This window comes from Esox lucius, chromosome 3 (assembly GCF_011004845.1).
Source record: "Esox lucius isolate fEsoLuc1 chromosome 3, fEsoLuc1.pri, whole genome shotgun sequence".
In the NCBI taxonomy this organism is placed as follows: Eukaryota; Metazoa; Chordata; class Actinopteri; order Esociformes; family Esocidae; genus Esox; species Esox lucius.
Genome location: NC_047571.1, coordinates 22,256,388 through 22,269,627, shown reverse-complemented (window position 1 = coordinate 22,269,627; position 13,240 = coordinate 22,256,388). Strand labels below are relative to the sequence as shown.

Here is a 13,240-nt window from a genome sequence, read left to right as displayed (position 1 = left end):
GGAAAAGCTCATCAGTGTGGGACATGCCTAATTGGAACTCACGTTTGACTATCACTCTAACATCCACTGACCTTATTATGCCTGAGGAACAGTGAAGACACCATGGTAACAGGGAAAGGTTATGGTTACGGTGGAACTGGCAGGTGTTTCATGTGTTATGGCTGTTAGTGTAATGGGGCTGCAGGAACTCTGATCTAACCTTCAGAGTCAACCTGGCATAGGGGGCAATTCATAGGATTTGGAACATTTGTCTCGCTCCAGTTAGCATGATTTCTCGTGTTATGAATGGAAAAAGCGGTCAAAACTCTTCATGGTCAAGCTATGAGTTTAGGCCATGAGTATAATATTTTATTCATAAAGTATTAACAGTAAACAACAGACAATATAGGCCTCCAAAAAGGGCATGTTAAACCTAAGTTTATAGAACTGATAAATGTGAGAATCAATTATGTAGCCCACATTTTTCAAGCAAGGACAGGGTGACATCTTTCCCAATGATTAAAATAAAAGGCCTATTTTACGCAAACAGTTATTAATCAAATATTGTATCAAATAAAAAGTCTAAATTTGAAAGATTAGCCAATGCGAATTGAACTGACAATGTAATTTTTTTTACAAATACATATAGAACGTAGATATATCTAGGATGTATGACTTTATGGCTAGGACAGGTGATAAGGGTTTGGAAAACAGTTGGTTTGGATGCCAAAACAATTCTGTTGCTAAAACATCCAGTTGAAAGAATTGTTCAGATCACTCATCTTTTGGAGTTAACAAGAAATCTGGAATAACAAGAAATCAGATTTTCCTTCCTTGTGGTCATGGCAGACAATATGAAAAATGTTGGCAGCTTCAACAATCATACATCAAAACACAAAATGTAGTTCACTTAATTCTACTTTATCGCCATCTACAGACAAAGTCAGGAATTACTGAGAAGTTCTCAGGAACACTACAGCTCTAATGGATTATTTAGTCTAAAGGAAAGATCAAAATGGTTTTGTCTACACATCTGTCTAGACTGTTTTGTTGTCTTTATTTCTTATTTATTTCTCCCTTTTTTACTATTTTCAAGTTGTAGCACATGAAGACAAAAATATCTGAAATTGGAAATATAATAATTGTTTTCTTTTTGATGGGCTCACCACAAAAAAAGCATATAATCACTGAATAACACTGTTTCCTTCTACACACATTGCATACAGCAACACATACTTTTAGGGATTAAGAACTTGTTTTTAATTACATTATGTTCTTTATTGGACAGGTAAAAGTAGACAGACAGTTTGGCTCTTGCTGGATTTGAACCCATGGTGTAGCAGAACATACAGTGGGGAGAACAAGTATTTGATACACTGCCGATTTTGCAGGTTTTCCTACTAACAAAGCATGTAGAGGTCTGTAATTTCTATCATAGGTACACTTCAACTGTGAGAGATGGAATCTAAAACAAAAATCCAGAAAATCACATTGTATGATTTTTTTATATTTAATTTGAATTTTATTGCGTGACATAAGTATTTGACCACCAACTAACCAGTAAGAATTCCGGCTCTCACAGACCTGTTAGTTTTTCTTTAAGAAGCCCTCCTGTTCTCCACTCATTACCTGTATTAACTGCACCTGTTTGAACTGTTTGAAAAGACACCTGTCCACACACTCAATCAAACAGACTCCAACCTCTCCACAATGGCCAAGACCAGAGAGCTGTGTAAGGACATCAGGGATAAAGCTGGGATGGGCTACAGGACAATAGGCAAGCAGCTTGGTGAGAAGGCAACAACAGTTGGCGCAATTATTAGAAAATGGAAGAAGTTCAAGATTACGTCAATCTCACTCGGTCTGGGGTTACATGCAAGATCTCACCTCGTGGGGCATTAATGATCATGAGGAAGGTGAGGGATCAGCCCAGAACTACATGGCAGGACCTGGTCAATGACCTGAAGAGACCTGGGACCACAGTGTCAAAGAACCATTAGTAACACACTACGCCGTCATGGATTAAAATCCTGCAGCGCACGCAACGTCCCCCTGCTCAAGCCAGCGCATGTCCAGGCCTGTCTGAGGTTTGCCAATGACCATCTGGATGATCCAGAGGAGGATTGGGAGAAGGTCATGTGGTCAGATGAGACAAAAATAGAGCTTTTTGGTCTAAACTCCACTCGTGTTTGGAGGAAGAAGAAGGATGAGTACAACCCCAAGAACACCATCCCAACCGTGAAGCATGGAGGTGGAAACACCATTATTTCGGGATGCTTTTCTGCAAAGGGAACAAGACGGCTGCACCGTATTAAGGAGAGGATGGATGGGGCCATGTATCGCGAGATCTTGGCCAACAACATCCTTCCCTCAGTTAGAGCATTGAAGATGGGACGTGGCTGGGTCTTCCAGCATGACAACGACCCGAAACACACAGTCAGGGCAACTAAGGAGTGGCTCCGTAAGAAGCATCTCAAGGTCCTGGAGTGGCCTAGCCAGTCTTCAGACCTGAACGCAATAGAAAATCTTTGGAGGGAGCTGAAAGTCTGTATTGCCCAGCGACAGCCCCGAAACCTGAAGGATCTGGAGAAGGTCTGTATGGAGGAGTGGGCCAAAATCCCTGCTGCAGTTTGTGCAAACCTGGTCAAGATCTACAGGAAACGTATGATCTCTGTAATTGCAAACAAAGGTTTCTGTACCAAATATTAAGTTCTACTTTTCTGATGTTTCAAATACTTATGTCATGCAATAAAATGCTAATTAATTACTTAAAAATCATACAATGTGATTTTCTGGATTTTTGTTTTAGATTCTGTCACTCACAGTTGAAGAGTAACTATGATAAAAATTACAGACTTCTACATGCTTTGTAAGTGGGAACCTGCAAAATCGGCAGTTTATCAAATACTTGTTCTCCCCACTGTATGTACCAGAGGCAATCATTTCGACAGTGGGACCACCTGAGGCAACATGATGTTGAGGTGAAATTACGTTCCATGAGGCTTGGTATACTGCTGGCATCTTGCATTTTGATGGAAGGCATAACACAATACTCCTTGAGCAAGCTGTGGAATATCTGAGGTCACAAGGCGTGGTGGTGGAGTAGACAAGTGCAAGATGAGTGCATAACTGTACTAGGCCACCCAACCCACAGCATCTGCTGATTACTGTTGGGTGCCATATTAGACCCGATCCTCTAATTTTTCAGCTGTGGATCATCTTGGTCAAACACTCTTACCTCTGTTCAGGTCACCCGGAGATACCCAGAGTCTCAGCTGGATTTCCAGGTCTCGAGGAAACTACATCTCCAGACCAGCTGACCGAAGCAGTCAATGTCTGGTTCAGGCTGACTCTGAGTCTGGTCGTATGGATGATTTTCACTTGAGGTTGGTTCGTCTCCCCATCTGGTGGGTGCTGGGAGGGTTTCTGTTGTTGTTGGTGCCCCCTGGCGGACATGAGCCTTTCTGCAGGGGAGCTAAGGATGTGATCTAGTCCTGACATTCAACATGTGTAACATAAAGACCATTAAGGACCAGTAAAAAAAACAAAAAAACAATCATCATAAACAAATTAAGTTAAAAAGGGCTGCACCAGAAAAATTGGAGGGAGCATTCTTGAGATTACAACAATATACCAGAATCACACCAGACAGGACAAAATGACCATACACCCCTGACACATGGATTATGCTGGAGGATGGAGTGGAGAGCCATGTTGACTGCTCCGTACACATACCTGTTGGTTCGGTAGGCAAACTGCTGAGTCTAGTAGTGAGTCGGTGATGGTCTGGAGGCGGGACAGCACAAGGTGCTCAAATGACTTCATAACCACAGAGTCCACCTAAGGGAGGTACAGAACACAGAGCTCTCTGACAAGGTGAGTCTTTAGCAAAGAATTATAGGTTGAGACTGAGTCTGTGGCGCATCGGCATATGGAGCTCTATAGAAAAAAGCCCTGCCTCTTATATTGCAGGGACCAATTCAGAACGATCATTAATGCACGTCCAATTGTTGTATGTTGACAGTAAGCTATTGAAATTCGTCATAGACTTAACATGTTGTCAGTGTAAAAGATGAGAAAGAAATACTGTAAATCCTGTCTTTTTAGCCATATGCACATCATTATACTGCAGTGTTTCTCAACGGGGGCGGTACCGTCCCCCCATGGGCCGTTCAGAGGACGACGGGGGGCGCTCGAAGCAATATTTTGGAAAGGGGGTGTTGAGGTGCCCTTTGTTTTATTTCGAGTTTATACCGAAGATTCACAACAATACGAGATTAAAGTTTCAACTACAAGCACAAAACTATGGTCTGCAACATTAAAACATGCCAGTTTACGCCATTGCGAGGTGTATCATAACTCTTCTTCAGTGTTTCCGTCAGCTTCGTGTGGCGCAGCTCCGTGCTGCCTTCGCGGGAATGGGACGTCAGAGTATCATCTTTAAAATTTCACCCACACGGCGTTTACTGTGTAAACTCTGGAAAATGGACGCTCCCTTTCTTGGTATAACCCATATACAGTCTATGGTATAACCTGTAAAAGAATTTGTCATAAAAGCGTTAATTTCTCTGAGGGATACACCGTAAACGCCTTGCTATCACAGTGGTTACATATTCATAAGTATTATTATTGTTTGGCATTTCTGATTGGCTTTTGTTTTATTAAGATTTTAATTTTAAATTGCTAGCTGTTACTTATTGGCTGCTGTTTATTTCCCTGGGAAACTAATACGACTGTTGTTTGTCATTCAATTATGTGTGTTTTGTGATGATTTTTGATGATAACAAGAGTAACAACAATAGTAATAACAATAATATTAATAATCATGACAACAATAATAATCATAATTAATATTCAGGACATTTAGCCTACATTTAGCCACTTCTTTGATGGGGGCAATAATTATTGTACCTGGATAATGGATAGCGTGGCTCTGGCCCAAAAAAGTTTGAAAATAAATTAACTGGGTAATATCTCAATTTCAATCTTCCTGCCCCTCGGATTTTACCCTCCAATTGGCTTTGAAGAAAACAAGAATTGCGTAGTGCGTACGCGTTTATTATAATTGAGAATTTCCCCTGACAAGGATCCCGTCAAGTTGTGGAGAACGTCAACAAAATAAATGTGAGTACTGACAGGACATTAGCAAACTTAGGTACTGTAACTGTCACACGAGCTCAAGCTAGCTACATTTGGAAGCCAACATCATTGCCCTGCATTTTCTTTAAACCAGTTTGTTAACTTAGCTTGATAACATTGTGGGTATTAAAACGTTGTCGGTTAGCTAGTTTCGGCTAGCTCTCAGTTTTTCCTCAGATGGCCGGGGAAGCGAATCACAGCAATCAGCTCGAACAGTTTATGTTGCTGGCCAAAAAGGCTAAAGGCCCTGCTTTGATTGCCCTCATAAACCAACTACTGGAAGCCCCGGGGGTGTATGTATTCGGAGAATTCCTTGAACTTCCCTGTATCCAAGAGGTAGTTAGCGAACTTTTTAGTAATTGAGTGGATTGACTTGTGATGGAATTTGGAATGCATCTTTTTAATTCAGATGTGATGGCTAAAACCACACCACCAGATGTCACTGTTTTCCTGCTAACAGTAGGCTATTTGAAACAATTTCTCCTCGGTCCCTCACTGATGTCCCTTGCAGCTTCTAAAAGGTCCCAATGAAGGCTACACTCAACTGCTCAAGATGTTTGCCTATGGCACGTACCATGATTATAAAGGTGGTATATTTAAAAAAAAAAAGTTTTTTAATGCATTTTTGTTTATCAAGCTCTATTAATGTAACATTAAAGTAATTTAGCAGTCCTTCTTATCCAGTGCAACTACAGTATCCACAGGCTGATTTTAGGCTTATTTGTCCTTTCAGTATTCAAGGATACTCTTCCCCCCTTGACTGAGACACAGAAGAACAAACTAAGGCATTTAACTATTGTCAACTTGGCTGCAAACATGCAGGTTCGTACAGGATTACGTTCTACCACAGGCCTGAAGCAGCCCTATATGATACCCTGTGTATAAATAATTGTAGAGCGGTATTTTGCATCAAATGGTTTGCCTGTGAAGACACGGTGGTTGTCTCCTATGCTTGTTCTTTCTGCAGGTGATCCCCTACGCGTGGCTGCTGAGGGACTTGGAGGTGGGCAGCGTGCGGCAGCTGGAGGACCTGGTCATCGAGGCTGTGTACGCTAATGTGATCCGGTGTAAGCTGGACCAGAGCCAGCTGCAGCTGGAGGTGGATGCCTGCCTCGGCCGGGACGTCCGCTCTGAGGGCATGGGCTGCATTGCCAGCGTACTGGCACAGTGGTAAAGGGGTCTGGGGAGGGGCACTGGTGGCACAGGGCTGGGGGTGGGCAGAGCTAGAAGGGTTAATGTTAGAGCCAGACTGGGGCTAGTGACCATGTTGAATGTGAAGATACGAGACAGTATGGTCATTTTATGTTATTGCCTGCTTCTGATGTACAGTATAATTTGTCATGGCTTTATTATGCCATTGAAATCCCTGCTGTGTCCGTCCGTATGTACTGTAGTGGTATGATGTATTGCATTGTGTCCACAGGTGCCGTGACTGTGAGAGTGTCTCTGCCTCCGTGGAGCAGGAGGTGGGCAGGGTGGGCCAGTCTAGAGGGAGCCACCTCAGAGCTCTGCAGCAGATTGAGGCCGAGGTAAAAGGGACAGTCACTTGAGTCTGGTGTGTGGCAGGAACGGTGGTGTGCCTTTTGTTCTCTCTCTCTCCTTTCTCATCTCTTTTTGTCTCTCTCTGCTCCCTGTCAGGTGGCTAACATTAGCAGGATGATATCAGCGAGAGATATCAGCGAGAGATATCAGGAGATGGACCCTCTGGGTGTTGGGGAGCAGGAGGGTGAGGGGTCCGTGGCTGGCGCAGAGAGCAGACAAACACCCCTGAAGATGGTCTCAGAGCTTAAGACCTTCACCAACCAGAGACATTGACTGTTGCAGCTTGAGTCTGGCCTGTACTGCTTTAAGATGACCCAGGCTGTGTCTCCCTAGTATCTTTCTTTGCTAGTCTTTTCCATCTGTCTGCACTGCGTGTAAGCACTCTGCATCCATGAGTTTGTTGTCTGGATTAGGAATATTGTACTCCTGTTTATTTAAAGGATCTATAAAGAATCCTCGAAAGTCAAAGTTTAAATGTTTGAAGGTTATTTTGACATTTGAGAAGAGAGTGTATTTGAAAATGTACTGATTTGGTCATTTTGTTTTCTTGAAAACAAGAATTTGCTTTCATGTTGCTGTCATCTCCATGTTGCTTTTCTAGTTTTTCAAATTTTGCTGATCTCATCTGTTTTATTTTAGCTTTTCCCCCAGTTGAGTACTATTTCAAATGGCAAAATGTTCTGGTTAATATGTAAGCATGTTAATGCATTCTATAAAAGGTTCAACATAAAAATACTTAACAATGATTTGGTCCAACCCTGTTCAGCCAAGAGGTTTGTGCTTGAATGTTGTCGGGGGTCTGAAGTGTCTGCCTTTAGTGTGTCTGTGCTTCCATGTTGAGAAGCCCACTACTCCCCAGCCTTGCCTACCCCACTGACCTAGTTTTCCATTGTTTTCTGCCTGAGACAATGGGAGAAAATGGTTTCATAACCACACACAATACCTGAGTGTTACTCAACACAGTTGTTGTTACGGTTCTCATGGTGACGTGATTGTGCAGAGCGTTGTGTGCTTTGTTTACGTGACCAGCTTGGGAGTTCCAGTACCCACTGATAATCAACTGTATCTTCACCCTGAAAGACCTGATCTCTATGTACCCATCACATCTCAAATGTCTCCATAGACTGCAGTTTCAAATCCACACCACTCACATTCACATTGCTGGACCTTTTTATTTGAAACTCCTACCTGCCGGCAGTGTTCAGCAGAAAACTAATTTGCGTGGGCTGTCGGCAATGTGTATTTTAGTTTATGGGGTGATGGTAACTGGGAAACGAAGGTTTTGGCTACAGCAATGCACGTCTTGCTGCAGTGAGATGAACACCTATTGTGACAAGAAGTGTAGAGCAACAGACCTGCTGTCACAGGAAGGAAAAAGCCAGAGGGGAGCAATCAGAAAACCTTAGGCTGTTGTCTGACAATGATGACCCGTAGTATTTATCACGCCCTCCTTTACCCTCCTTACCCATCACCCCTTTAAGCTTGTGTTGATCTAGCACTGTGGTCATCACTGACACTAGTGAATAGGGTAAGTACTGACTATTAGCAGTAGACTGACATAGGGGTGGATGGGATGGTAAAAAGAAATGCAAACACGTTTTCTTATATTATGGTTTATGGTAGAAATTCCGATAGTATGGTGTTTGCATTTGAAAGTTCCTTTAAACAAACTTTACAGTTGGGATTGCATTAATTTATTGCTTGTGGGGCAGGGCTGCAACAAAAAGATACTTGAGATTTCATCACATGACATTACTGCAAAGTCTTATTAATTGACAATTTCAAGGCATTAAAATGAACTGGTCTCTATATATTCATGAATTTATCTCTAAAAATATGCTTAATGGAATACAGCATGGCAGTGTGGCTACACATTTTGGGGTAGCTTTGACTACAACTAAAATAGTTAGATATTAAAAAAATGTGGAAGTGAAAAGTTACATAACTTTACAAAACAGTTAATTACAGCGAAACTTGCTAAGACTTATCAACAAAAGCATATATCTCTTAGAACATTACAGTACTTACCATCTTGGGGCTTTTAATTTGTTCCTCGTTGTTAACCAAGTTGTTAAAAACATTTTTTTTCAGATGTGACAAAAAAACAGTCATCCATCTTTTTTTGAGTATCATGAATTCCTCTGCACTCATTGAGCTTAAATAGAGGCAGATGACTGTTTTCTTAGTCGATTGATCGTTTGAAGGGAGCAATATTTGTGTTTTTTATATAAAAATTAATTCACCATTTGGCACCGCCCCTAATAAACAGCCAATCAAGAGCCGCCACTGATTGAAGGAAGAGGAACATACAGCATGGCCACTCTAACTCAGCGAGGGAGGGATGTTTGGAGGGAGCCAGTGAACGGAGGCCCGACTAATCAAAAGACATCAAAGGCGGATGGAAGGATAGGATGAAAGAGGGCCGCCCGTTTGTCCCATGCCATCCCACTCCGCTGTGCCTGAACTGGCTTACAGATCACCAGGGCCATTGTGCCGCGTGGGTGCATGGAAGGGCCTGGGGCACAACACACACATACACACCAGTAGGATAACACAAAACATTTTAATAATACCACAGCACAAGCAACACAGACAGTCACACCACATACAAATACACACACACACACGCGTATATACACAGTACACTCTCTTTTTTTCTTTCTCTGTTCTCATCCCTCAAATGTCTCACACACCAGTTCCCTCTGTTATGCCGCGACTTCAAAGGACGGCCTTCTGACGTTGGCAATGTCCGTCGCTCACTCAGACTATTGCGTAGCCGCTCATAAATACACACAAACACACCCACACGGTCACACACAATGTCACACGTATGTTGTTGGCTGTGTGAATCTTGTCGTCAGCATTGGCCTGCAGTCAGGGCCTCAGTGGGTCCCTTTGATGCTGTCCTGCTGGGAGGCGCACTATTTCATCGTTCTGCCACTTGCTTGGCTTGAAGATGACTCTGATTTCTGTATCACGTTTGAAGATTATTACCTGCTGAAGGTTTCTACCTTTTGCTGTTTCCAAATAGAATAATAGAACAGCCTTTATTTGACTGAACCGTGTATCCATTCATATTCAACGTAGCATTTGCTTTGAAATTATAGGTTGTTCCACTCTAACAAAGCTGAGGCTTTGATCTTCAGAGCAATAGGTCCAGAACTTTTCCAAAGTTTCTGCGCATGTGTTTCATCGGTTTATTCTCATAGAGAACAGACCACTCTGGTCAATGGTGCTTGCTTAATAAAGTTAGATCAAAGCTGAATTAGTGCTTGCAAAATCACATAGCCTAATGATCACAGTATTCTAGCCTACATGCCAGAACTGAATATAACAGCATAGTACTTTATATTGTTATTGTATGTATAAAGTGTAACTGCAATCATTTGTGAATGATTAATTCATGTGTGATGTTTTACTGGTGTGTGATCCATGCAGCAACCTTCAGAATAGCGGTAATCCTTCAGGGTTGGTTTCGCAGACACAGATTAAGCCTAGTTTAGTACTAAAAAATCTAGTTCAATAGGAAACTCCATTGAGCTTGTTTTTTCAGTCCTAGACTAGGCTTAATTAGTGTCTGCGAAACCGGCCCTCAATCTCCATTTGTTTCATGTGAATAAGCATTTATATTATCTGCACGTAAAAAATTTTTTTACGTGCAGAGTCTTGTTCTGGAGGGCTGAAATTATTTAATCTTTTAGCTCAGTAATGTGGTGTTTTTGTTCCCGTTCTGAAGTCTCTCAAGTGAAGATAAAATGTTAAACAGTTAAGGTAAGTATTAACATTAGGGTAAAGTAAGGGTCAGTGTTCATATTCAGATATGGATTATTTTGAAGACTTGGGTATGGCAAGAACTTAATAATGGAGGTAAGTATAGAGTTCAGGGTAGAGACACCCTAACTGGAGTCAAAGTTCCTCTCTAAGCATGCAGGCATTTTGGAATTCAAACGTTGCCCTTAAAATTGAGGCAACCAATCACATTATTATTTGCTTCCAGAACAAGAGTGAAGGAAGGAAAAAATATGTCATCCTGCAATGACTGAAAAATGGGATGGTGAATGTAGCCATACAAAAAAATGAATCGCTAACTACTCTGACATACCAAAAAATATAGCCATTTGATATTTTGTGGAAAGTGTAATAACTTTTACATTTGGAATGCTCTTTCAAACAGGAACAGGAGTGTGTGTGTGTGTGTATCTATGATTGATAGAGTGAAGATAGTTCTTAAAACATTTTCCATTCATTATTTAATACACACTCCATGAAATAAACTCCTTCTAAACATATGGTAAATAAAAAAAAAAAAAGATTAGAAGAGAGTCATTACAGTGTTTCTTTGAGAGGGAGACCCTAACAATGTCAACATACAATGACCATTCTATTTTAAGGAAGCCATGTCTGAAGATGTTTTGTGGTCAAATGAAACCATGATAGAGATTTTTGGCCAAAACTCAAAACACTAGTTGTGGCTCAAATATAACACTGCTCATGCTTCAGCACACATCATCCCTAAATTGAAGTATGGTGGTGGCATCATCATGATGTGGGGATGCTTCCTATTGAAAGGGATTGGGCATCTTGTTAAAATTGAAAGAAGAGTAGAGATAAGTAAGATAGAGAGAAAATGCACCTTTCAGCAGGACAATGGCCCCCAAAACAAGACCAAAAAAAATTAGAATCAAAAGATAAATATCATACCATGGCCTAGTGAATTTTCTGATCTAAATCATATTGAGAAAAAATCAACCTGGAGCATATCTGCCAAGAACAATGGGCCAAAATCTTTGATTAATTGTACGAAGTTGGTGTATACTTGACAAAAGACATACAGCTGTAACTGCAGAGAAAAGTGACTACATATGTAGAGTTTGAATAATTATTTAAGAAACGTGTTTCAATTTTTTCTCTCACAGATATATCAACATATAATCATTGATTGTGAGTGTTTTAAAATAAAATATATACAAAAAATATATATATTTTTGAAAGAATGCTTGCTTTATTTCCCTTAAAGTGGAACTGCACAATTCATGAAGTAGGGGTCCTTTAATTTGACTTCGTCATGTTCCAATGACAAAAACTGCAAAGACTTGCATAATAAAAATATTGTCAAAATTCCTGCTGACTGAGCACAGTTACTCCTCAACTATCTTGAAATAGCGAGTGTCCGTAACGCCATGTGCACAGTTACTCCTCACTGACTGCTAGCAGTTATAACTTGATGTCAAGTTGACAGATCAATAGCAGCTTGATCAAAATGGCTTCAAACGAACCAGTAAAAAAGTGGTGACCAGTAAAAACTGGGTTACACGCTGTGTACCCCCAGGCTGTACGAATGAAGCTGACACAACAGCAGGAATACACTACCATGCCTCACCACTCAAGCAGAAATCGGTGTTGCGACAACAATGGCTTGCAGAGATGAAGCGGCAAAGGCCATCTGTTGACCCTGTATTCAGGGTTTACAGGGCACACTTGTTCAATGAAATACATATACACATATAGCAATAGGTGTTAGCATTATAATCATTTATTTTCTCATGTCCATTTCTCCTTTTTATATTGTTAAATATGTTTCCCAAACACATATTACAGGTGGACAATGCGCTTCAGTGAAACTTCAGTATCAATCTCTGGAAAATATACATTTTAGGCATCTTTTCGACATTATTTAGCTTTCTTGGTTATATTGCTACCGTAGAGATGGTTTTCAAAATGTGACGACCAACTCCAATATCGATGTGTTTTAATATGGCTTTATGTAACGACTGAGGAGTTCATCTGAGAAAGACCAAAGTGATGTGAACTGACAATATTTTAATGGGGGGGATAAAGGGCTGTAAGTGATCAATGGGGGCGGTCTCTGAGTGATGCCCGGGGGACGTCTTTGAAGTGGGCATCCTCTGAGAGACGCCGAGCACAATGCCCTCTTTGATGGGTAGGGAGAATGGCAGGAGCTCCTCGCCCTCTCTCGCTCTCTCAACCCGCTGGCCCTCCCCCGTCTCTGTGTCCTCTGCTCGGTGCCTCCCTCTCTCTCCTGCTCTGCCACTCATCTCATTGTCCTTAAATCTCTGGCACGTTTGGTTGGTCTCTTTCCCTGTCACTCCCCCTTTTTCTTCCTCTCATCTCTCCGACCTTTTCTCGTTCTCTGTCATCGATCCTCTCCTGGCTCAAAATCATTTGCAGTATTCATTTGCTCTCTCTCTCTCTCTCTCTCTCTCTCTCTCTCTCTCTCACCACATGTAGTTAGCATCCACATGGCCATAGTTTAACAACTACTCTCCCTCCAGTGTTAATGAATTCAAACAACACCCCCCTCCTTGCCTCTGTTGCCCCCCCCCCCCATTTTCACAGAACCAAACCTCTTTGTAATTTCTAGCCTTGGCAAGTTGCACTCAATTTGCTGTCACAGTCTTAATGAATTCAGCTGTTTGTGCATTGGCCATGGGAGCATCTCTCCTCCCTCTCCCTCCCCCTCCCCCTCTCCCCTCCTCCCCCTCTCTGGTGTTCCCCGAGGGACTCTATATATACCACAGACCGCTCTACTCCTTCCTATTGTTCCTGTTAAGTAACCTTG

The 13,240-nt window shown here is 41.7% G+C and overlaps 1 protein-coding gene across 5 annotated transcripts; it reads left to right on the top strand.

The window, feature by feature from the left end:
* Window positions 1-3,760: 3,760 nt before the first annotated feature.
* Window positions 3,761-7,406, top strand: LOC105021031 (COP9 signalosome complex subunit 7b). 5 transcript variants are annotated; one of them, XM_020042583.2, is made up of 7 exons: window positions 4,721-5,103; window positions 5,264-5,454; window positions 5,630-5,684; window positions 5,852-5,940; window positions 6,086-6,288; window positions 6,542-6,647; window positions 6,757-7,406. In XM_020042583.2, the coding sequence occupies exons 2-7, from the start codon at window positions 5,296-5,298 to the stop codon at window positions 6,931-6,933; spliced, it is 789 nt and encodes a 262-aa protein (XP_019898142.2). In that variant the 5' UTR covers window positions 4,721-5,103; window positions 5,264-5,295; the 3' UTR covers window positions 6,934-7,406. The 5 variants fall into 5 exon arrangements, with proteins under 5 accessions (XP_010886790.2, XP_019898142.2, XP_010886781.2 ...); XM_010888479.3 differs by having other exon boundaries at window positions 4,744-5,103; window positions 5,268-5,454; window positions 5,630-5,705; XM_010888470.3 differs by having other exon boundaries at window positions 4,746-5,103; window positions 5,630-5,705.
* The last annotated feature ends 5,834 nt before the right edge of the window (window positions 7,407-13,240 follow it).